The sequence below is a fragment of the Falco cherrug genome, chromosome 7, assembly GCF_023634085.1.
Source record: "Falco cherrug isolate bFalChe1 chromosome 7, bFalChe1.pri, whole genome shotgun sequence".
In the NCBI taxonomy this organism is placed as follows: Eukaryota; Metazoa; Chordata; class Aves; order Falconiformes; family Falconidae; genus Falco; species Falco cherrug.
The window spans coordinates 3,563,358-3,585,694 of record NC_073703.1 but is presented as its reverse complement, the minus strand read 5'-3'; the positions used below and the strand labels follow the sequence as shown (position 1 = coordinate 3,585,694).

The 22,337-nt window shown below is 52.9% G+C and overlaps 1 protein-coding gene across 4 annotated transcripts in view; it reads left to right on the top strand.

Annotated features, from left to right (window-relative positions):
- Positions 1–22,337, top strand: part of FRMD5 (FERM domain containing 5) — a 112,673-nt gene that overhangs the window by 70,619 nt on the left and 19,717 nt on the right. For 2 of the 4 annotated variants that reach the window (XM_055717081.1, XM_055717083.1), the window contains exons 2-4: positions 13,519–13,623; positions 18,193–18,235; positions 18,770–18,908. In XM_055717081.1, coding sequence (XP_055573056.1) covers positions 13,519–13,623; positions 18,193–18,235; positions 18,770–18,908 — 287 coding nt within the window. The remainder of the gene's footprint in view (positions 1–13,518; positions 13,624–18,192; positions 18,236–18,769; positions 18,909–22,337) is intronic. The other 2 variants (XM_055717084.1, XM_055717082.1) reach the window with 1 other exon arrangement.

The following is a 22,337-nucleotide window of genomic DNA, read 5'->3' as shown; positions in this document are numbered from 1 at the left end:
CCCTGGATCAGTGCTGGGGAAAACAGGGGCCAGCTGTGCAGCATCTGTCCCGCTGGGGTCTGCCACTGCCTCTGTGGTGCAGAGGGTGCAGGGATGTGGGATGTGGAGGACAGCGTTGCTTTGCTGTTCTCTGCTCTGTTTCTAGCATTTCTAGCAAGATCCTGCTCCTTGCTGAGAGAATGGCGGGGCTGTTGGGATTGTGCCTGGAGAGCTGCGGTGCAGGCATCAGTACCGGGCTTTGTAAGGTCAGGGGAAAGTACCGAACAAGTGTTTCTGAAGGCCCTGGGAGTGCAGAGCTGTCAGGAAAACTTCCTCATCAAGTGAGGGGATAAAGCCCCACCAGATGCAGCAGTAAGGAATGGATGGGGTTACAGCCACGTTCATTTACTTGCTGGGCAGCTGTTGCATTCTGGGGGGGTAAATCCCAGGGATTATTAAAGGATTTTAAAATATGCTAAATTGCTGTCCTGCAGTGGACTCTTCCCTAAACGGGGATGTAAGGAGAAACATCACTAGATGAAATTCCGTGACGGAGAGCCGTGAAGGACCTTTTGCATATGCCAACATGTTGAAAGTTTTAAAAACCTGCTTGTGGATTAAACCAAGGAATCGATAATCTGAAGTTTAAGTCTCAAAGAGTCACTTCATTAGGAACTTTACTTCTCAAAAGCTTTATAAACTTCTGGAGCAAACTCCCCAGATAAGTCTTGAAGACAGAAATTACTGTGTCAGCTAGGAAGAAGGATTACAGATAACAGGGAATTAATACCAAAATGCATATGCTATAAATATAACAGGATTACATTTGAGTGTTATGTAAACCCCCTTTTCCTTACTCTGAGTCTCCTCTGGTGGGCAGGGTGATGTGGGCTGTGGCAGCAAATCTCTGGTGGGCTGCAGTGTGCGGTGGGGCCAGGTGGGAGCTGGGGCTGTTGAGACACTGTTCTGCACTTCCCACTTTGCTTCTTGCTCGCAGCTGCCATTTGCTCATCAGGTAACTCTGCTTCTGTTGCTGCCTTTGCTGAAAGGGCTTTTGGGATGCGTTTCATGGAGACCTGTTTGTTTGGCAAGTATGGAAACACCAGGTGGCCTGGGGCAGGGTGTGATGGCTCAGGTCTGGGTGGCAGTGCATCCCCAGCACCTTGTTGCCCTTGAGGGCTGATGCTCCTTGGGGTCTGCATGTCCTGGTTCTCCATAGCCTTTTATCCTCCTTTCCACCCATGCTACGGCTGCCTTTAGAAGCAGTCTACTGTGTCCCCCCAAGAAAAATTGTTCCCCTCTTGCCCTTTTCCCTCCATCATTTCCCAGTTGCTGCAGTGGGGTTGGCATCACTGCAATAGCTGGGTACCAGCCTGGGGCTTGGAGATTTGGCTGGAAATGTGCCCGTGCTGACCCCTCTCCTCCCTTCTGCACTGGGCTGCTCATGTTCAGGGCTCATGGCCCACTGGGTCTTCTCAGAAACCAAGGGACTATTCCTGGGAACAATCCCTTGATGCCCTCCTGAAGTCCTGGCTTCACCAGTGGCTCGGAGAGCACCTTCCTGGGGCTTTGTATGGCACTGGGGCTCCTTGGTGCTGTGAAATCATTTCTGGAAAGGGGGGTTTAAGCCTGCAGCACACTCAAGCGTGGCAGCCTTTTACTGAGCTCTCGCTGCTGGCCAGCTTCTCCGTGTGTTTGGGTTGAAGGTGTTGTGGGCAGGGTGGGTGACCCCACTCCCCTCCTCGCAGCAGCAAGGTCCGGTGCCGTGCACATCCCAGTGCCCTGCTTATGTGGAGCAAGTGCATCAGCTGATGTAATAGTAGCAAAATAGCCAGTAATAATAAATCAGAATAGTGGGTGATAATATTAAAAATGCTTCTTTCTGTGGTGATGGGAGCAGGGTCAGGGAGTGGGGGACAGGGCAGGACTGCAGGAGGGTGGGCTCAGGACCTGCAGGAGATGGTGCAACACCTGCATGGTGCCCTGCCCTCTTGGGAAGTGTGCCGTTCCCCTGGGGGACACCTGGCTCACATTGGTGGGGGGGGACCTTCCAGGCTGGTGCTGAGGCTGCCCCCCCACTGTGCCTCCTTGGGGGGCTGTAGGGAGGGAAGGGTTGCTGCAGATAATGCACCCTGTTAGAGGCTTGCAGGCATGAGCACTCTGCTCCAGGCACAGTCACAGCTTTCTGAGCTGCTTGTTCCCTGTCTAGAAATGAATACTCAGGCATATTTTCGCTCGTTTCCTCCTTGTACCTTAGCTCAGATGAGACACTGGCTTACTTTGAGGGCTGAGAGAGCTGTCAGTTAGGAGAACTTTGCCCTGTCTGCAAAGTGAACATTAACTTTGTCCGAGGGATAATAAATCCCAGGCTTGTACAATACAATGCCGAATTTTGAAAATGAAGCATTTAAGCGACAATATTGCAGTCAAATTGCTAGTGAAAATCTCTTCATGTTGGCAGTGGAGCTGGTGGGTCTTTGATCTCTCCCAGCTCAGATGTTGCTGCCAGAGACTTAAGCTTAAACTTCACTTTGTAAAATAGACTTTTTTGACAGTTTCCTTTAAAAAATAATCTTCCTTTAAGCTCAGGAAGCAGGGAGGAATGGCCAGCCCCACAATGCGATTTCTAAACCAAATAGTGCAGAAAGGAGCAACTTTCAACTGCTGCTATTTTTTCTGTAAATCCTGCGCTTAATCCATGGAGCGGCTGTGGGGAATTTGTTGTTGCAGCTCCAGAAGCACAAACGTTGTGACGGGGCTGGGAATCTGGCAAGGTTGGGTTGGGGCTGGCGGTGGCTGGTGCTGCTCTGGGTGAACAGGCATTTTCCAGCAGCCCTGGGGCCGATTGGGCTCCCTTGTCCCACAGGCTTGGGGTGCTGCTGCTCACTGGGGTCCCAGCCATGTGCTGGCAGGAGAGGGTGATGCTCTGTAAATGGCTGAACTGGAGCTGGCTGATGGGGAGCTCAGCCTGGCAGGTTGCAAAGCCCTGGTGCCCCTCTTCAGCCCTGGTCCTGCCCCTCACCAGTCCTTTTTGGCCACATCCATGGAGCCGATCCAGCCCTGCCCAGGCACTGGGGGTGCAAGCCCAGTCAGACAGGCTGCCTGGGGCTCTGAACCCCCTTTCTGCCTTGAGCTGCTGGAGCAGCAGAGGAGAGGTGCCCACCAGTTTGCATGGAAGGAAAGGCAAAATTATTACACAAGAGGGAATCTGCTATTATGTAGTTTGGAGCGATCTCTGGTGACTCTCTGGGGTGGTTGATCAGGCTGAGGTCCAGCAGAGTTGTCACTACCGCTCCCCAGCTTTTCCCAGCCCACGCCGAGCAGCTTTGAACTTGTCTGTGCCTCTGGCCATCTGACCTGTCTCTCTCCCCCTGCTCACAGGGCGATGTGGGATGCCCCACAGCTTCTGCTGACATATTTTCCTTTTTCCCCGGGCAGGAGACAGAAGGCCTCCAGCCCCTCCGTTTTGCTCCCAGCAGCCCTGCAGCCCATGACTGTGAGAAATGCTTCCCAGGAGCTTCTCTGCCATGCAAGGCATGCATCGAGCCTACTTGAATAATGCAAATAATCTCCTGCTTTTTCTTTCAGTCTGGAGCGAGTATACTTCCAGCATCTCCCCATGACTGCAGCTCATGCTCGTCTGCTTTGCAGAGCCTTGGCTGTGATGTGAACGCAGTGGCTGGGGGGATCAGCTGCTTCACTGGGCTTGCCCCTGCCATCGTCCCCTCCCTGGGACTGGCTGCTCTGCTGGCTCTGGGCTCCTGGCTGGGGCAGGACCTTTGTGAGGAGCCCAGCGAAGCATGAGCCAGCCTGTTTCGTATCTCAGAGCAGAGGTTTGCTCACTGAAGGAGACAGGTAGACCCTGCCCTCTGGGGGGTTTCTGAGATGTCCTATGCCACAAGACCGCTGGGTGAGGTGACAGTGGAGTGAGTACATGGTACCCAACCCTCGCCTTCCCCTTGTAAGAAGTGCTTTTAAGGTTTGCTGATGAGGGTTTTCCAGCAGATGTGTCGTGACGTCCCCGTGCATGGGGTCATTGGCAGGACTGGCTGGCTGTGGGAAGGTGCCAGGCTGGTGAAGGAGCTGGTTGTGCTCCACCTCATCATGGAAACTGGTTTTACTGGTCTGGCGTTGGTTGTGGGGATGGCAGGTTTGCGTGGCAGTGCTGGGAGCTTATTGGGCTAATGGGGGAGCTTAGCTTATTACACTTTTATATGGCTTTGGGCTTGATGCCACGTGATACCTGATTAAGAAGCAGGAGTGAAAAAAAAATTGTCATTGCACATGGTAAATGGTTTAAAAAGAGCGGCTGTGCTACCAGTCTCTCTACAAGTAAGCCTTTAGGAGAGACCTGGGCCTCATCCTGAAATGCAAAGCCATCCCTTGCTGCAGCAGGTTCACAGCTCTGGAGCATGGCTGGGGCATGAGCTGCTGTGCTCGTGGGACCGGGAATGCTCCTGCTTAACGTGAGGCACACCTTTCATTTGTAGATGAGCTGCTATTTTTAAATATCTCTTTTTTGGGGGGTTATGGATGACCCTAATTTTGGCTGAGAAGCTTAAAAAGCTAAGAATGCAAGGTTACTTTAATCTTTAAGTTTAAAAATATCTGGGATTCTTCTGTTTGATAGTGCTGGAGGTGCTTATCTCCCTGCAGAAACCTTGTTTCAGTTTTGCAGTACATCACGCAAAACTTTTTTTGCAGTAATGGGTGCCAAATTCCAGCATTCTGCACTTTTCATATTAGAAAACTTTACAGATGCTGACGCTCGGCATGGCAAAGCACTCTGGGGCTCCTCTGCACTGTGCCAGGAAGGGGGACCACGATTCTGGGCTGGCAGCATCCTTGCTGCCATGCCGCAGGTCTAGGGCCAGATGGATCCCAACTGAAGTTCATTGAGCTCTGAGAAGCAGACCCTGCAGTCTGCACAGTGAGGTTCCCATCACTGAGCTGTGGGATGGGTGTGTTTGCCACTGGAAAATCTTGGCAGGATCTCCCTGCCATCAGCACAGTGCTGTCTTTCTGTCTCCCCCATAAAAAGGGATCATAAAACTCCCTGGAAGATCTTGTTCCTCAGGCCACTGATGCACCTATCTCCTTCCCAAGCAGAGAGCAGTAAATCTCTGTATTAAGCTGTTGCTGACATGTTAATGCTTCTCGGGTACCTCATAAAGATGCTGCAGAGCTGGACAGCTCTGAAGTGTTTTGTGAGGAGTGGCATGGGGTAGCGATGGATTCCCGGAGCCAGCATTGCTCCTCTCTCCCATGGCAGCATCCCCCTCCCAGGGTTTGTTCCTCAGCCAGCTCCTCTGCTGCGCAGGACAGCGCACCCCAGTTTGGCCCGGGCGGCAGGAGGGGAGCACAGCCAGGCAGCTGCCGTTCCCTGGCCAGCAGCAGGCAAGGCTGGCACAGCAGGGCTGAGCCTGCACCCACGGACACAGATGAGCTCATGAACAGCAACATGTGCGTGGGGCTGGATGGCCGTGGGGTGTCCCCAGGGGGGCTTTGTGCATGCTGCGCAAGGGGGTTGGATGGATGCAGGGCAGCTGAGCGTGGCTGCTGTGGTCCCTGCCAAGAGTGCGTGTAGCTGTATCTCAAGGCAATGTACACCTCTGAGCCCTTTCAGCCCCACAAGGGTCTTGTCCCAGAGCCTGTCCTCAAAGTTCACCTGCTGCCCTAATGAGCTCGGTTGGTCCAGCAAGGCTGTGAGTGGGGGTACTGGGGTGTGCTTGGGGCTCCGGAGATCCCATAGAAATGGGGAGTGCCATGAGGTCTGGTCCGAGTGACATCCCAGTACCCTTGGACAAGATCGGGTGTGAGGGAGGATGTGGGAGCCGAGCTGAGTGGAGTCAGACCCTCGAGGACATTGCCCCACACTGCCCTGCAGACCCAAACCCATTCTGGTTTCTTTTGTGTTTCGGGGCAATGTATGATGCGGCTGCAGGGACCATCACAGAAAAATTAAGGTTTGCAGATTTTCTGCCTGCCTGTGCCGTAATGCAGCCTTCTGCGAGCAATGGCACATCTTCATCTCATTTAACACAAGACTAGGCAAAATTAGGGACTATTATGAATCGGAACAATTCAGTGTGGTGCGTCACAAGTGACTGGCAATCCATGTTATCCTCTGCAGCTCTGCACTGGAAGCAGCAGCCAGCAGCACAGCATCAGCATGGCCGTGCTGGCTCCTGGCACAGCCACTGCGCTGCCTCTGCAAACCAGCCTCCACTGGGAATGCTCCTTATTGTCCTGCTCAATCACACAATTGAAATTAATTACAGAAATATGCCACCCTACGGCATCCACATGTCTGAATATACTATGCTTAACAATGATTCCTTAAGTTTTTATATGTCGCAGAAGTTTAAGACAGAGAAAAGTCATTAGCAGGTGTTAGTATTCGGAGGCAGTTACCTTTGTATGGTGCAAGTGAGCTTGGCATGTGGCGTTCCTGGTGTGTGCAAGCAGGGATTGCTAACGGTGCAGCCGGCAGTAGTCTCTCCATTAGACTGCTGTACCCTGAAAGGCTGACCTCAAAAATTTGCAAACCTTAAGACAGATAAAGTCTTATTTTATAAGAACCTATAAAGATCAAAACATAGAATATTTAAGCTGATATTATGCAATAGAGAGCTTTTTTTAAGTTGTGATTTGTAAAGACAGTGCAGATAATTTCCTGAAAGACATACTTACAATGATTAATTTAGAATATGTTTAATTCAAGTTAGATCAAAGAGAAGGCATTTCCCCCTGTAATGCCATTTGCGGGTTTTTTTTATACTTCCATCATATTCTCTTGGACTTGGGGGGGATGTCTGATCTGTCCTTTGTGGAGATTGCTCTGTGTTAAAACTGCAGAGGAAAGCATTGTGAAGACGTTAGTGCTAATTCAGGGCATGGGTAGGGAAAGGGAGAAGAGCCGGGAGCAAATCCCAGCAAAACTGGCTCTGGGAGGTGAGGAGGGGTGTGATGCTGGGGGTTGCAAAATCATCCCCTCTGCTGTTCTCATCTGGCTAGAAAGGTTCATGCTTTTGCAGCTTCTTCCGGTGTTTTCCATAATGGTTGTCCGTAATAGACTTTCCTAAGCGTAAAAGTTCAATTAGCAGCCCACGTTGCTGCAGCGCAATGGGCAGCGTGCCCGGCTGGCTCCTGGGCGGAGCAGACAGATGTGCGACCCACTGCTGGCAGCAGAGGGGAAAGGGAGAGCGCACGTGTCTCCGCAGCTGTGTCTGTTCCAAGCCTTCAGGTCTAATTGGGAATAATTTACAAGTATGTCTTTATGCAACTCCAGTTCCTGTTATGTGGTGAGTTGTTTTAAACTCTGTGGCTGTGTCAGATGTCCCTTTAGTTCAGCCTGCAAAGTAATCTTTTCTATGGGAAGGAAAGAAAATTGGTTGTTGTAACTATTTTCTATATAATGCAGGAGGAAGTCCAGCCTTCCTAATGCGTGTTACAGCTGATCTGGGAAGGTTATTTCGTGCCTAATAGGCAAGCCAGGCTCGGGTGTTCGTTCTGCTGCTCTCAAGATGCTGCTGCACTTTCTCTCTTCTCAAGCTCCATGCTGCTGCTTCAGTTCTCGTTGAAAAAAATTACTATTATTTAATGAAAGAACAATAACTTGTTTCCATAACATTGAAAAAAATTGCTATTATTTAGTGAAAGAACAATCCAAAAGGGATTTGGATTCTGGCAGGTTTCAGTATTCCTTTCCATTCTGTGCCCTTGTACCTGAGCTGGGCGCACAGCCTGTACCGGGCAGTGATTGTATTTGACAGTGATGGATGATACACGCAGAGGCTCAATTAGCCTATTAATAAAGCACAATCTAGGCCACGGTTTTCCAAGTTCAGCACCTAAATCTGTATTCAGGCTCATAAATGAGCGACCTCGTTTCCCAAGCAGCGGCCAGCAGTGCTGGTGACCATTGCATGCTGGCCAGCTTGGCTGGTGCTTTGCTCCGCACCCCCGGGTGCAGCTGCAGCAGGGTGGTGGGTGAGGGGTGCCTGAAGGAACCTGGCTTGGGGTGGGAACAGGTGGGCACTACAGCTGTGGGGACCCAGCCCAGGACCATCCATGGCCGCGTTCCCAGCTGACGGGGACCTGCCCGTTCCCGGCTTCATTAAATTAATGTCTCTGCATAAGGGAGCTAGGGAGGGGGGTGGGGTGGGGTGAGTGTTCAACCCTGCCAGGGTTGGGGTCCTGGGGGATGCTTGCTCTGCCAGCCCAAGGAGTCGCCTTTGGCTCAGGCTGGAGCTGAGCAGCTGCACTTAAACGCCAAGTTTCTGGTCCTTGAGCTGTGCAAAAGGGGACATGGCTGGTACAGGTGGCCCTGGGGTCCCTACCACCCTTCCTGCTCCCGATGTGTCTGCTCTCCCCATCGTGGACTGGCATCTTGTTCCTGTGCGGGGTGGTCCCTGCTGGATACCATCTGAGGATGCTTCCCAAGCATGGGGCAGCCCTAGGGGTGGCCGTGCCCCTGGGCTGCACAGGAGCTGCTGCATGGGTGCCCATCCTGCATGGCCACAATGCAGGGCTGGCGCAGAGCCTGCAGGGCTGGCGCAGAGCCTGCAGGGCTGGCGCAGAGCCTGCAGGGCTGCAACAAAGGCAGCTGTCCTGTGCAGCTGGGGCGGCTGACCAGCACCATCGACGTGGCTTGGTGAGGGTCCAGCATGCAGGGCAGGCTGCATCTGGTTGCAGCTGAAATACAATTTTGATATCTTGAGTATGGGAATGGGAATCTTTCATTTTTTTTTTTCCAAATGCTGAGTGCATTTGGACAACATAGGAAGGGTGAGTGATGGGCTTTGTTGTCTGGCCTGGGGAGGAGGAGCAAGGGGATGCAGGAGAGGAGAACAGGCAGAGACAATTCCTGAAACTTTAGCTCCACTCTGTCAGAGCGTTGTTCCCGTCGGCTGGCAGGGCTTGCTGCCTGCAGGGAGTTGTTTGTTTACTGTCTCAGCATCTCCCAAGGACTGGAATGGGTTTGGCAGGACGGCTGCCTCACAGCTCCAGCCCATCTCCCCAGCCGTGCTGCGGCTGCAAAACACTTTCAGCTGCCTCTGTGCAAACTCTCATGGCACCATTCTCAATGCTCTCCTGCTATTTCACTTCATTTCTGCCCAGAACAGCTGCCTTAAGTCTCCATTTCTGCAACAAGAAGAATTGCTTAGAAACTTGGTAATAAATTGGGGAAGAACGTGAGTCAGCTGAGCTGAGCCAGGCTGGGATTCACTGCGGTGCCCAGCCAGCAGCCGTCCCCAGCTCTATAAGCAGGATTTTGGCTGCTCTGCTGTATTTTAACAGCAGAGTCCAAAAACCTAGTGCTGTTTTACTTCAACATGAGCCAGACGAGATTCGGCGAGCCTTTTGCTGCTAGGCTGCAAGGCTGGGCTCCTCCAGGTGAGCACGAGGGTGGCTCGCTGTGCCATGCCGGCACTCAGGCCAGCAGGAGGATGCTGATCGTCTTGGGTGCCTTACAACCTTGTGGCCCTGTGAACAACACCTGGAGTCCACAGCTGCATTCCTTCGGGGTGGTTGGTGCCTGGCGTCCCCCTGAGGAGCTGTGGTGCTGGAGCAGGATGCTGGTCCATGATGGGGCTGGGCTGGGGCTGGTCCTGGGCTGCAGCCCCACAGGCATCACAGGTGCCTTCAGGACAAAGCAATGAGCTGACAGATGTGGCTGTGGCTGCCCTCAAGCGCTGGCTTTCGATGGCACCTGCTGCTGCTGCAGCAGCTATGAGATGTGCTGTCATACGCAGCTGTCTCTGTGATGCTCCTTGGAGGATCCTCTGTGATCTCTTCAGGGAGTTCACTTGCAGGAAAGTGGAACCTCGCTGTTACCCCCAGCATCTGAGAGCAAAGCTGCAGAGCTGTTCATTGGCCCAGAGAGGTTTTAGGAACCATGGAACTGGGGAGCTTCATGTCCTGCAGCCGCTGCTGTGGCTGATGCTGAGCAGAGCCCGTTCAGCCGCATCAGGGTGCTCTCATGGGGAGCACCCAACTGCTGCAGCTTCATCTCAGTCATCTCATCTGCTCAAACAAAGCTCTTCTGGAGTCAGTTTTCCTTTGCGTGTGTGCGCAGCCTGCAGGGACATGGCTACAGGGCTAACAGAGTTCTGGTTTTTGGTTTATTTCTTTTAATCTGCAGAGATGTGATGCTTCTGAGAATGATGAACATGTCCATGCCCCTGGGCAGGGGGAGAGACATCTGAACACACCCGAGCACTCAGATTGCCGCTCTCGTGTGTTTTACATTGCGTCAGTTGTTTGTTGCATAAAAAAGCTGCCCTTGGCTACATCCCAAGGAGATCCCATCAAACATTTTCCACAGGAGGCTTTTTAAGACTTGACTTAAGCATTGCTGGTGTCCGAGTGAGTCACACCCCATTCTGTGAGTGAGAAGTGAAGGAAGGCAGAGCGCGGACTTGCTCCCGGGGCTGTCAGGCTTTGCACATCAGCACATGCCTTGGGGGTAGTTTGGAACAGCCCTGGAGGGGTGGGATGCCCAAGGCTGCAGGGATGAACCTCAGAGGCAGCAGACACATCCTCTCTGTTGCCTCTGGGTATTTTGGTGAGTTTGCCCTGCCAATGCCATGAGCGAAGAGCAGAGCTCTGGGAGATGCAGATAGAGCAAGGGCAGGGCTGGGGTATGACTTCGGTAGCCCTGGGGAGAAGGTTGGGGTGCAGTCACCAGCAGCATTTTCAGAGGAGGTTTCATGTCAGTGATTGCGTTGAGGCTATCATCTTCTGGGAGCAGCAGGGCCCAGTGAGCATCCCTTGCCCCTTGGCCAAGCTTCACTGGGCAGCACTGGGGTCTCCCCTCTGCTGCTCCCCCTGGCACAGGGGCTGTCTGTCCTTCCCCTTCCTCCTGTTTCATCTGGAGCTGGAGCGGGCACTGCCCACCCCACATCCCCCCCAGCCCTTCCCTCTGTGCCGCACAGCCAGTTCTCCTGCTGACTTCTACGTGGGTATGCCCAAGACGCTCCATCAGCCCATCGCCACTGGCCGAGCGCCAGCGCTGCAGCAGCAGAGCGAGCAGGACAGGCTCTCCCTGCACGGCTGCCTGCGAAGGCACAGCTTGCAGCTTGGGACCAGGATGGCCCCTGCTCTGCTGCTCTGGTGGCAGCACTGTCTGGGTGTCACAGCGTCGCGTCGCCTTGTTGCTGCCCTGGTGTTTGCCAAATCTGGCACCGAGCGCAAGTCACTTCAGCAGCTGAATAATTGCAGCCTGAACTTCGTAACTCTGAATGAAGCACTGTTTATTTAAAATGCAGACACACTTACTATGCAGTACTAAGCCCCAGGAAGGGGTTAATGCCAGACCGGGGGTGTGGGGGTGTGTGTGTGTGTGTCCCTGATTGCAGGGCCTGTGTTTGCTGACTGAATATTTGATCGGATAATTCTTGAGTTAGATGTATTTTGTCGGGAAACAGAAACCTGTGTTATCTGAAGGAGGCATCTACAGCTGTCAGGAGCAGCCTTTGATCTGCTGAGACATGGTGCTGTATAGCAGGTCCCCCATCAACTGCAAGGTAAAGGAGGTGTCCATCACCTGCAGCACAGTCGTTCCAGGGTCCTGCAAATGCCAGCACCTGGCAGAGGGCAGGCAGCAGGGATGGCTGGTAGGCTGAGGGGCCGGATCCTCCGGTGCCTCCCTGTCAGCCTGGGTACTTGCGTGCTGTTTGCTCTGCCATAAAGGGGTAGAGACAGGGTCTGAAGAATTTTATCTCTTCTCCCTCTCTGGCCCCAGGTGAGGGGGTTTCCCAGGGCTATGTCACCTGGCTTAAGCTTTTCGGAAATACATAAATTACTGGGTTTGATCCCAGACCTCACACAGACTGAGGACCCCACTCTCAGCAAGCACTGAGCCTCGGTGTCAGACCACCGCAGAGGTACAGCTCTGCTTGGTGCAGAGCCACTGCCCTGGATGGGTGCTATGGGAGGTTCATGAATTGTCTGGGTGGTTTTGGGTTCTTATCCGTGAGCGAAATGTTACTTACAGTGATCAGATTTGGAGTAGTTAAATGGCTGTCTTATAAGGAGTTCAGTATGCAGCATTGCACAGCTGTACACTTGGACTGGGCAAATACCATTGCTGTGATAAATTGTCTGTTGTGACGGGGGCTCTGTGGCCATTGGGGTACAATTCTGGGGAGCAAAGGAAACATTAAACCAGAAGAGCCTTGGTGTAACTCCATATTCTTCTTGGCTTATTGATGCCATGCCAAACTTTTAGTGGGTAAGAAAACCATTTCTGGTTAAAGCAGTGGTGATCTTTTTGACATAAGGGATGCACAGCCCTTCCTCAGCAGTGACCCCCACGGGCTGTGAGTGGGTGTCACCAGAGTCCTGACACCTCCAGCTCTCTCGGGTGTTGCATTTTTACACTGAATGCAGGAAGGACCACGGCATCTGGGGCCAGCACCACTGTGGAACAGCTCAGAGCACCAGAATTAAGTGTGTGCTTCAGTCTTTGCAGCGCTGGAAAGGAAAGTTTTAAAAATTTTGAGATTTATCAAATTTTATAACGATGATACTTCTAAATTCCCCATTAACATTCAGTCTAGTGCTGTCTGTCAGTTGTACTGGCACATAGGACCTTGTAAAGCTGTGGGGGTCTGGCAGCACAGGCTGGGCCTGGAGAAAGTGTAAAACTGTAGAGTCCCTCTGCCACAGCGATGAAGAGCCCCAGGAACAAGGAAGGGGGAAGGTTTTTTCCTAGAAGCTCAATAGCAGAAAAGGGCACAGAAGAAATATGCTGAAAATAGGCAGGTCAGCACTGGACTCATGCTGTAGTGGCGGACCAGGGAGAGACTGTTTAAGAGAGGAAGGGTAATGAGCTGATGGTGGCCCGTGTCATGCTTATGGGGAGGGAGTCCAAGAGGGATCACAACAGCAGCAAAGCTGCAACCTTGCTGATCTGTCTGCTTGAAAACACAGGCCAGGCAAACAGACCCCAGAATTCACAGCTTCCCTGCCTAACGCTTCACTACAGCTTGAACTGCAAGGCGATTCCCAGACAGGCTCTGACCTTGGTCACGGCTTTCTTTATGCTTTTAAAACACCCTGGGTGTTTTGTGACATTCAGGACATGTTTGGGGTGGTTGCCATTCTGCCCCGCTTGCATTCTCACTGCATGCTCCATCCAGGCAGCTTTGCCTCCGCAGCACTGCCTTAGAGCCGCCTGGATGCACATTTGTTGTCCGAGTGGCCATGGTTTTTGGCTGATGCCGCGGTCTCCTGCTGAGCCCTGGGCAGCCTCAGCATCCCACCTGGGCATGAGCCACAGGTCTCTGGATGGAAATGGGGATTGGTGCGCTGTGGGGGTCCTGCTGCTCTTGGGCTGCCCCTCAGGTGGGATGGGAGGTGGTTTCTGAGCTGAAAATACTGCTGGTGAAGCACCAAGAAATTGGTGGGCTTTGCACCATCCTCATTGCCACTTTACAAGTTTCAGACCCTTCACTCACCCAGCATATCCCAGCTCCTCTGCCTCACCACCCTCCTTCTGCCACTCTGTAAATTAGTTTCTTTGTCTTGCAGAGAGATGCCAAGGGCCAGTACCTGTTCGACCTTCTCTGCCACCACCTGAACCTGCTGGAGAAAGACTACTTCGGCATTCGGTTTGTGGACCCCGACAAGCAAAGGGTGAGAGCCCTGCCTGCTCAGGCTGGGTGATGGGGTGTCTTGCAGCTTGGTGGTATCAGACTTGTCCTTGCTGCTGTGGCTGAAAACCAGAGTATGAAGCAAATGGCTGCAATAAAATTCAGTTCAGGCAGTGATGAGGGGCTCTTTCCCAGCAGTTCTCCCCCCGGCCCTGCTGCTGGGTGCCCTGACATGGTTATTGCGTTGCCCACGGGAAGGGCATCGTGGTCCCCTGAGCACCCTGGGGAACCCCCTGTCCCTTCACACCTCTTTCAGGTGAGCCAGGGCTGAGTCTCGAGCTGCAGCCCTGGGGAGGGGGAACGGGGTGGGGCACACAAGCTCTGGCAGCGGCAACCTCAGTGTCCCTGCTCTGCTGACGTGTCCTTGGCGTTGGTTGGGATGTGCGAGCTGGAGGAGCTCGCATGGCTCTCAGATCCCCATGTGAGTGGTGAAAGCATCTCGTGTTTGCAAAGTGAGAGGATGTGATGCTATTGCAAAGGCAAAGAGGGAGGTCTCCTGACACTGGGTTTGCAGGACTGATTCTAGCAGAGAATCACATTTTAACACTGAGATTAGGCCGTGCGACAGCTTTGTGCTGAGAGTCCAAATGGTTGTGTGGTGAAACATGATGTGGGAGTGCACAGAGCTGACAGCCCCTGCGGCAGGACCTGGTCTGACCCGCCAGTGCAGCTCCCAGCACGGATCTGCACGGAGCCCTGCCAAGACCCCAGGCAGCTGCGGCCGGTGCGGGTGGAGGGTGGCACAGCCTCCCACAGGGGCAGAGCCCCGCAGGTGGGTCCCATGTGCCACAGTCCCAGCGAGCTGGATTTCCCTGCAGAAGTTTTGTGAGTGAGTCTTGCCACTTCTTCAGGGTTAACTGTCCGTATGCCTTCTAAAGCCTGTGCGGAACGCAAGCTCTGCACAAACGTATGTCAAATCGCTGCTTGCCATTAGAGCGCTTGAGGCTTGTGAATGAGAAGCGCTGTGAACATGCTCGCGGGTGTAGCTATTAATAACAATCTTGTGTTGCACTTCCTGCTGATCAATACAAGCCACCGTAACGAACAATTCCAGCTCCCCAAGGCACCTTTTACCACGTCTGTTATGGGGAGCAGACGCTGTTGAGCAAGGAGCTGGGTGCAGAGCTGCTCCCTTGCTGCTGGCTGTGGTAGGATGGGGCTGATGTGAGCCCTTTGCTCCCCGCTTCTCCCTTCCAGGGCACCCACTGACACTCATGTGGCTTTCTCACCCGGAGGTAGCCTCCTCTTCCTTGTCCTTCCTACCTTGCTAAACCACAGCCATCGCAGGGCACATGATGCTGCTGCCTCTCACAGGGTCTCTGGACCGTCACCCCCTGCTGCGTCACCTGTGCCCACCAACTCATGTTTTCTGGTCTTGATCCCTCCCTGCTTCTCCAGCTTTCTCCCAGATTTGCCTCCTGGTGTCATTGTCACGCTGATGCACGACCTCTGAGGGCTGGATTTGCAGTGGGCTGTGGAGTGGTGGCTCTTCAGTGCTGGAGAGCAGCATTTTTCTTGAATGATGTTGAGGGATCATTAACTGACACTCCACTTGTGTTGGCTCTTTGTTCCCCTGCTTTTTTGTGAATTGCCTCTTTAAACACATGCAGAAATAAAACCCTGTGCATAATGGATTATTATGCATCATCCCTGTGGGCACAGTCGGTGGAGAGCTACTGAAGTCTGTGCTCACCAAGAGCTCGGCACAGTGCTCTGGAAACCCCCTCGGTGCAGTCACTGTGTGGAGGAGGTGTATCGGCGATTTTCTTGGAGCATCTTCACTTGAAGCAAATGGTGGGCAGATGGAGAACACAGGGTCTGTTTCTTGTCCGAGCTGGTGCAAGGAGAGGCTGTTTCTCTGCTGTTACCTGTGGTGGGTCAGTGCCCAGGGTCTCCTGCACACTGGGTGCAAAGCCCAAAGCTGGTGGGCAGCGGCTGCCTGCAGCAGTGTGGGAGCCACTCAGGGAGAGGGGCACAGAGGCAGAGCTGGCACAATGATGCCAAGAACACTCCTTCTGCTGGTGCTTTGGTTCTGGGAATAATCTGTTTCAGTTCAGGCCACGAGGGTTGTGTAAGAGGTCAGCTTTGAGCAGCATCCCGGTGGGGGACTGCTTGGGAGCGGGGAGACCCCTCTGCGTGGGAGCCAGCCCCAGCCCAGCAGCTCAGGGACACTGTGCCTATCGAAGAGTTGCCCTGGTTTAGCATTTCCTCAGCTGAAAGTGCTGCATTGAAGCTGGTGATGAACTAAGCTGTCACTTCAGTCCATTATTTCTGATGCGCAAGTCAGTCTTTCTTATTGAAGGTGTGCTCTGCCATATGCCTGGCTGGCAGCCTGGCAGGGGGGAGCACAGTGAGTGGGTCTGGACTCTGCTTCTGCCCGGGGCTGGTCTGGGAGCCTCAGCGCTCCTGTGATGTGGGAGAGGCGGCTGCTGCAGCCCGCAGCATGCTCCAGGCACAGCTACAGCTCCTGCCGGGAGGGCACGTGGCAGTCATTGAAAACCTCTTAATTTTTAAGCGTGGCCGAGAGGAGCCTGTGCACTGCCCTGGGGCTGCTCCAAGTGAGATGTGTCTATTGAGAGCGCAGGTCTATGGACAGCAGCGATAGAGGAGAAAAAGAGAGGGGGGAAAAAAATCCTGTTTCCTTACCCATCATTTCCCAGCTCTCTGTTGCGTCTGGGTCAGAGGATCTGAAATCATTTCAGCCCAGTCCAAAAGACAACAGTGCTTCTTCTCAGCATGGTGGGGACCAATGGTGACCCGGAGGTTCCCTTGGTCCTGTGGTGGCTTCCTGGGACCTGGGCAGGCATCTCCTGCAGGAACCCTCCCTGATGTTCCCTGTCCTGACACCGCTGTCGGAGTCCCAGGACTGCTCACTGCCAGTGTTGGGGTGCATTCCCATGGGACTCCCCCTTGCCCCAAGGCTTCCCAAAGCCTCCTAAGCAGGGGGCTGTGCCTGCACAGTCACAGGAGTTACCAGTGCAAGGGACCAGACCCCCAGATAACAGGGCATGTCGTGGCCGCCTTGACCCGTCACTGGTTTTTGCAGTGCTACCAGCAGCATATCTGCAGCAGGTGCCAAATGCACCCCAGAAAAGCCCGAGTAAAACCCAGTGCAGTTTGTGCAGCTGCGTGGAGCCACTGCTTGCTGGTTTTGCCTCAGTGGTAGACATTAATATTTAAGAGTTTTCTATGGCAATCCAGTTTTCAGTGATGCATCTTTGAAGGCCTGTAATCCCTGGTGCTAACTAGTGTTTGTCTTAATTGTAGTCATTTTGCTTTTGTGTTTTGGTGTTTGAGGGTTCCCTCTTCCCAACACACAGGCATCTGAAGCTACTTCTTGACTGACAACGTTTTGTTCCCTAAATATGCCTGGCCAAACAATGTCAAATCAAAGCAGCAGCTATTGCAGAGGCTTTGCTGCAGGCAAGAGCTTGATGGTTTCTTTTTGATGGCACAGAAGTATAATTTCAGAAATACAGGCTTGAGCTTAACCTTCCCGGTGTCGTGCTGCAGTTACAGATCCCAGTCCCTGCTGGGGCTGGGCTGGGCGATTTCAGGCAGTCGTTGCAGCCAGTGCTGCAGAGCAATCACCCTCGCAGCAGAACCGCGCTGCTGTGCGCTCCTGCCTGCCGGCACGGGCAGCCACCAACACCAGCAGCTGCATGTCCCTGTGGCCGTAGCGAGGTGAGCAGCCCACTGGGCAAAGCCCCACTTTCCCTGGAGCTGCCAGCCTGCAGGGAGGTGAGTTTATGCTTTCTGCACACTGGACCTTGGTTTAGGCTTTAAAAATCGCATCTCCAAGTGGCCGGTCCATACGCTTCCTTGGCACCGTCCAGTGCAACTGTGTGGCACCAGGGAGGGACAGTTTTAACAACTGGGGACCAGGTGCTCCTGGTCAAAAGTGGTCACCTCTTTGCTGTGATTGCTTACTCAGCTAGCTGGTGAGCAGAGCACCCAGAGCAGGAGGTTGCTCAGGGTGAAGAAGGGTGCCTTTGGCATGTAACGTGGTGTCATGGTTTAACCCCAGCAAGCAATTAAGTAGCACACAGCCACTTGCTCACTGCCCAGTACCCAGGGGAATGGGGAGGAGAATCAGGGAGGAATGTAAAACTCGAGGGTTGAGATAAGAACGATGTAATAATTGAAATAAAATAAAACCAATAAAAATAATAACTATAATAACAATTACAATGAAAAGGAGGGAGAAGAGGAGAGTAATAAAATCCAAAGAGAAGTGAGAAGAGAAACTAAGTGATGCATAGTACAATTGCTCACCACCCGCTGAGCGATGCCCAGCCACATCAGATGGAGGATGCTGGGGCTCGGGTCCTGATCGGGCCCTCCCTTGGCTGCCAGACAGACAAGCAGGGGCTGCAGCCCCCCTCCCACCCCCTCTGCCATGCAGCTTACAGATCTGCCACAGCATAGGCTTTTATTTCAAGCAGAGGTTTGGGGTTTTTTTTGTTTCTTTAATTTTGCCTCAAAGAGTCAATGTTATTAATTGAAAGTATTTGTTACTGAGTTGCTTTAATTACCTTCTTTTTCGTTTCAGCATTGGCTGGAATTTACCAAGTCAGTTGTGAAGCAGATGAGGGGTGAGTATTGCTGCGAGCCGATGTCCTAGATAAACAGTGTGTGCTCCTTTCCTTTTAGATGTATTTCCATTTTCTCCGGTCTTTCCCCTCAGAGGTCAATTCCCAACACATCTCCCAGAAAAAGGGCCTTTTTGATTATCCATAAAGCTGTTCTGCTGGGCTGAAAGTGGGATCATCCTCCACTGGTCCCACCACACAAGCAGCCAGCCCTGCCCCTCAGCACACAGGCACAGGGCACTGGCCCTGCTGGAGACCAGGACAGAAACAACAGGGATGAGTAAATGAGGTTTGCCAGTGCCGGAGCCTGCCTGGCGAGCGGGGACCGGGCTGTGTGGCTGGCAGCCAGTGCCATGGGCACGTCCCCACGGCTTTAGCGAGGACATCTGCTCCCACCATGGCCGCTGCAGTGGGGAATGGCCCTGTGCCCATCTGCTCCCTCCTTACCAAGGGCAGCTGGGTGTGTTTGGGAGTAAGAGGGAGGGCAGGTGAGACCCCCAGCAATATCTGACTGTGTCCTCGAACGGGGTTATTCAGGAGGACGAAGGAGACAAACGCTGCCGTTTGGTGACTGCGGTATTGCTGTTCTTGCTGCAGCCCAGCCTCCTTTCACCATGTGCTTCCGTGTCAAGTTTTATCCCACGGACCCTGCTGCTCTGAAGGAGGAGATCACCAGGTAAGGACGGGGCACCTGGCGTGGTGGGACTGGCCGGCACTGGGCAGCAAAGGCTTGGCCAAGGCAGGAACACTCTGCTGAGCTTCGGTTTATAGTCAAGGGAGAGCAACAGCCATTTAGATTTCCGAACAAACCTGAATGTTTCTGGGTTGTCCCAACTGTGGAAGAAAGGCATGGAAATGCCCACCTGTACTTTGTTAGCGAGTGGAACCACTGTGCCTGGCGGGGAGCGCTGGCTGTGGGGCTAAACCCACTGACTTGTTCTTCAGCTGCAGGCAGTTACAAAACCCACGTTTCCAGGGCAAAGTGCTCAGAGTTGCAGCACTGCTCACCGGAACGTCCAGCATGTCTTCAGGACCATGCTGCCAATGCAGAATGGCTCCTGGGCTGCACCAGGTGCGTGCCCTTCCCTGCAGCTCTCCAAAATATCTCCTGCTGGCTGGAAGCCCCCAGTCCTGGTCAGTGCAGGAAGGTGGGTTCAAGCAGGAGCAGTTCTCCTGTGAGGGTCCGTTTTCTGCTTCTGCTGATACTTTTGCCACTTCTGAATCAGCTGTTAGTGCCACTGCCTGAGCACATCCTTAGCTCAGGGTGTCATTATGTGTGCTTGGTCTGTTGGGAAGGGTTTGAGTGTCTCCAGTTCCCTTGACTTCCTCTGGAAGTAATTAGCCACATCCCTTTTACGTAAGGGGCATGAATGCTCTGGGAGAAATGGGTGATAAACTGCGATACAGGAACTTGACAGCGCTTCTCTTGAGTTTCTATCTTTAGGGGCTCTTCATGTCGCTCTTCCTGCCAGAAGGAAGGACATGAAGAGCACTCCCAGAGAAATTGCAGCAGCTTTGGAAAACAACCAGCAACTGTGGCTCTCCGGGGCACAGCAGCCCAGGCCCCACTGCCTGCCATGGTGTGGAGGGTCGGGTCTGTGCTTGAGGCAGCTGGGCTGGCACCTTTGCTAAAGATTTCTGCGTATTTCCCCTGGAACTCTTTGCCGTTATTGCTGCAAATCTTACTTGTCTTTACAAGCCTGGGGTTTGCTAGGGAAAAGGTAATAAAAATGGTGTGGACTGGGTGCAGGCATGCTGGAGGGAGCATGCCTAGGGCCCAGAGCACTGCCACGGCATAGGCACCCCACTGTCCCCACCAGCCCGGGACCAAGGCTGTCACCTACCCCAGGGGCAGGACCTGCTTGCTGCTGCAGTGCCTCTGCTGCTGCTACACCCAGTGCGGGGTGCAGGCTGCATCATTTGCCCACTGTGCAGAGGTGCAAGAAGCTCTTCAGCCTGACCTGAGAGCTGGCGGGGTGACAGCAGCCGTGGTGGTGTCCGACAGCCCTGCCCAGGGAGGGACAGGGGGCGGGAGGGCAGAGCAGGTGCTGGGATGGCGTTGGTGGTCTCTGCTGCTCCCCTCTGCCAGGCTGTGCTTTGCCATCCTGATTTTCAGACTATTTGACTGGTTTTCCCTAGTTTCAAATCAAGGGCCTGCTTGTACCTTTAGGAAGTTGGTCAGCTCACTCACGGCACGTGGGCGCCTGCAGGCCACTAAAAAAAAAGTATCAAATCAGTTCAGAGGATCCAAAAGTGTGTTGGGGCAAAAAGTGCCAGCTGCTGACCCGCTGATTATCACAACAAGCTCTAGGAGGGAAATGCTTGGCTTTCCTTCTGCTTTCAGTCGTTTGCAGGTGTCCTTATGTGAAGTCCGCGTCAGGGAGATGATCTGGAGAAGTGAGGTGTGAAGAAATGACTGCAGAACTGCTTTTCCTGGCTATGCCCTGGATCTGGGTTTGGGGTGTGAAAGGGTGCAGATCTTGCAGGGTGCCATCTGCCAAAATGCAGGTGAGGGCTCCAGACAAAGCCAGTGAGCTGCACCTGTGAACAAAGGGTCTGGGTGTGGGGAAGAACCACGATTATTTGTGTGCGCAGCTGCAGTGCTCCCCTTTTCCCACCTCGGCTCTTACCTGTGATGCACCTTAGTCTGAGGCAGGAGATGGTCGATCCTGGAGAAGGAAGCCCCCCCCGCTTATCTGTAAAAAACAGGGACAAAAGTAGCACAGACTTCTCTTGCTGTCTTCAAAGCAGGCTGGAAATGCCATGTTGCACTGTGGACAGTCAGCTGCTGCAGATTGCAGGACCCCCAGCATCTTGGTCCCCAAAATCCTCAAACGGTGGCAGATAGCCCTTGTCACTCCCTTGGGGGGCTCAGGCTCAGCAGCCTGAACCCGTGCGGCCCCAAATCCCTCTGCATCCAGGCCCCACGCTGGGCTGCCATTTCTCCATTTGCTCTGGCTGCCACTACATATTCTCAGTGAATAGCTGGGGTCCATGCTAAGCGTGTCAAGTATTAAGTAGGCTTACTGATAGGGCTAAATATATTCCAGGATTTAATTCTTGGGATTTTCAGTCTATTTCAGCAGGCAGCAAATGAGAGAGGACGTCTGGGCTTTTGCAGCCTGTTATGCAGCGTGTTTGGAATATACCTGGGCTCAGCTTTTACTTCAGTTTTGTGTGAATAAGCTCTCTGTATTTTTGTGGGGCAGATCAGTTAGAAGTAGTAGAGGATGGTGAGGTGTTTCAAAAACTTTTCTGGAATCTGGTTTCCCTATGGTAATGAAGAAAACTAATGACAGCTTTGCTTATGTTTTGCAGAAGGGCACAAAAACCAAAACTAAAAAACCTCTTAAGATGTTGTTAGGAAGCCTGAGAAAGTTTCGGTTCTTTGGGTCTGACCTTAGAGGGGAGATGCAGATGAGGAGGAAAGCATTTGAGCATTTGTAAAGAGCCCTGTGTGCCTTTGCTGGGCCTGTTTAAAAGTGTCTTCATGTCCAGAATGCCAGTCTTTCTGCTGCTGCCAGGAGTTGTGCTGTGATCAGCTTTCTTGGCTAGGATTGCTCGGGTTTTTTGTACAGGGACATTTTAGGGGACCAACAGAAGTGCCCAGGAATAGTTTCACACTGATACGTCTCCTTGTTTTGCTTAAGAGGCATTTATTTAGTTTGCAGTTTTTGCATTTATTCCCATCAACTGCAACCCTGTATAGCCATCAGACCTTAATTTAAATGTGAAATGGCCACAGACTGTCTCCGAATAAGGACAGCTATTATGTGGGCATTAAGCTGCACATACAATATGTTAATTGTATTTCTTTCCTTTAATCAGCGCTTAGCAAACATCTGCAGTTGTCAAGCACAGTAAGGAGAACTGAAATGCAGGTCAGGGATTTAGCATTTCCAGAGGGTGGGAGATGGACCCAAAAGCCTCGGGGTGGTGCTGGGGGAAGTGTTGGGGGCAGGGTGAGCATCTCACCTCCTGGGTCTCTGGAAATCCTTCAACCTGCTTGCAGGCAAAGCAGTGGCTCCCGGGGACGGAGCCAGCCCAGGAGCTTGCTGGTTCAAGCTCAAAAATATTTCCTGTCTTTAATGTCCTTTTCTTAGGC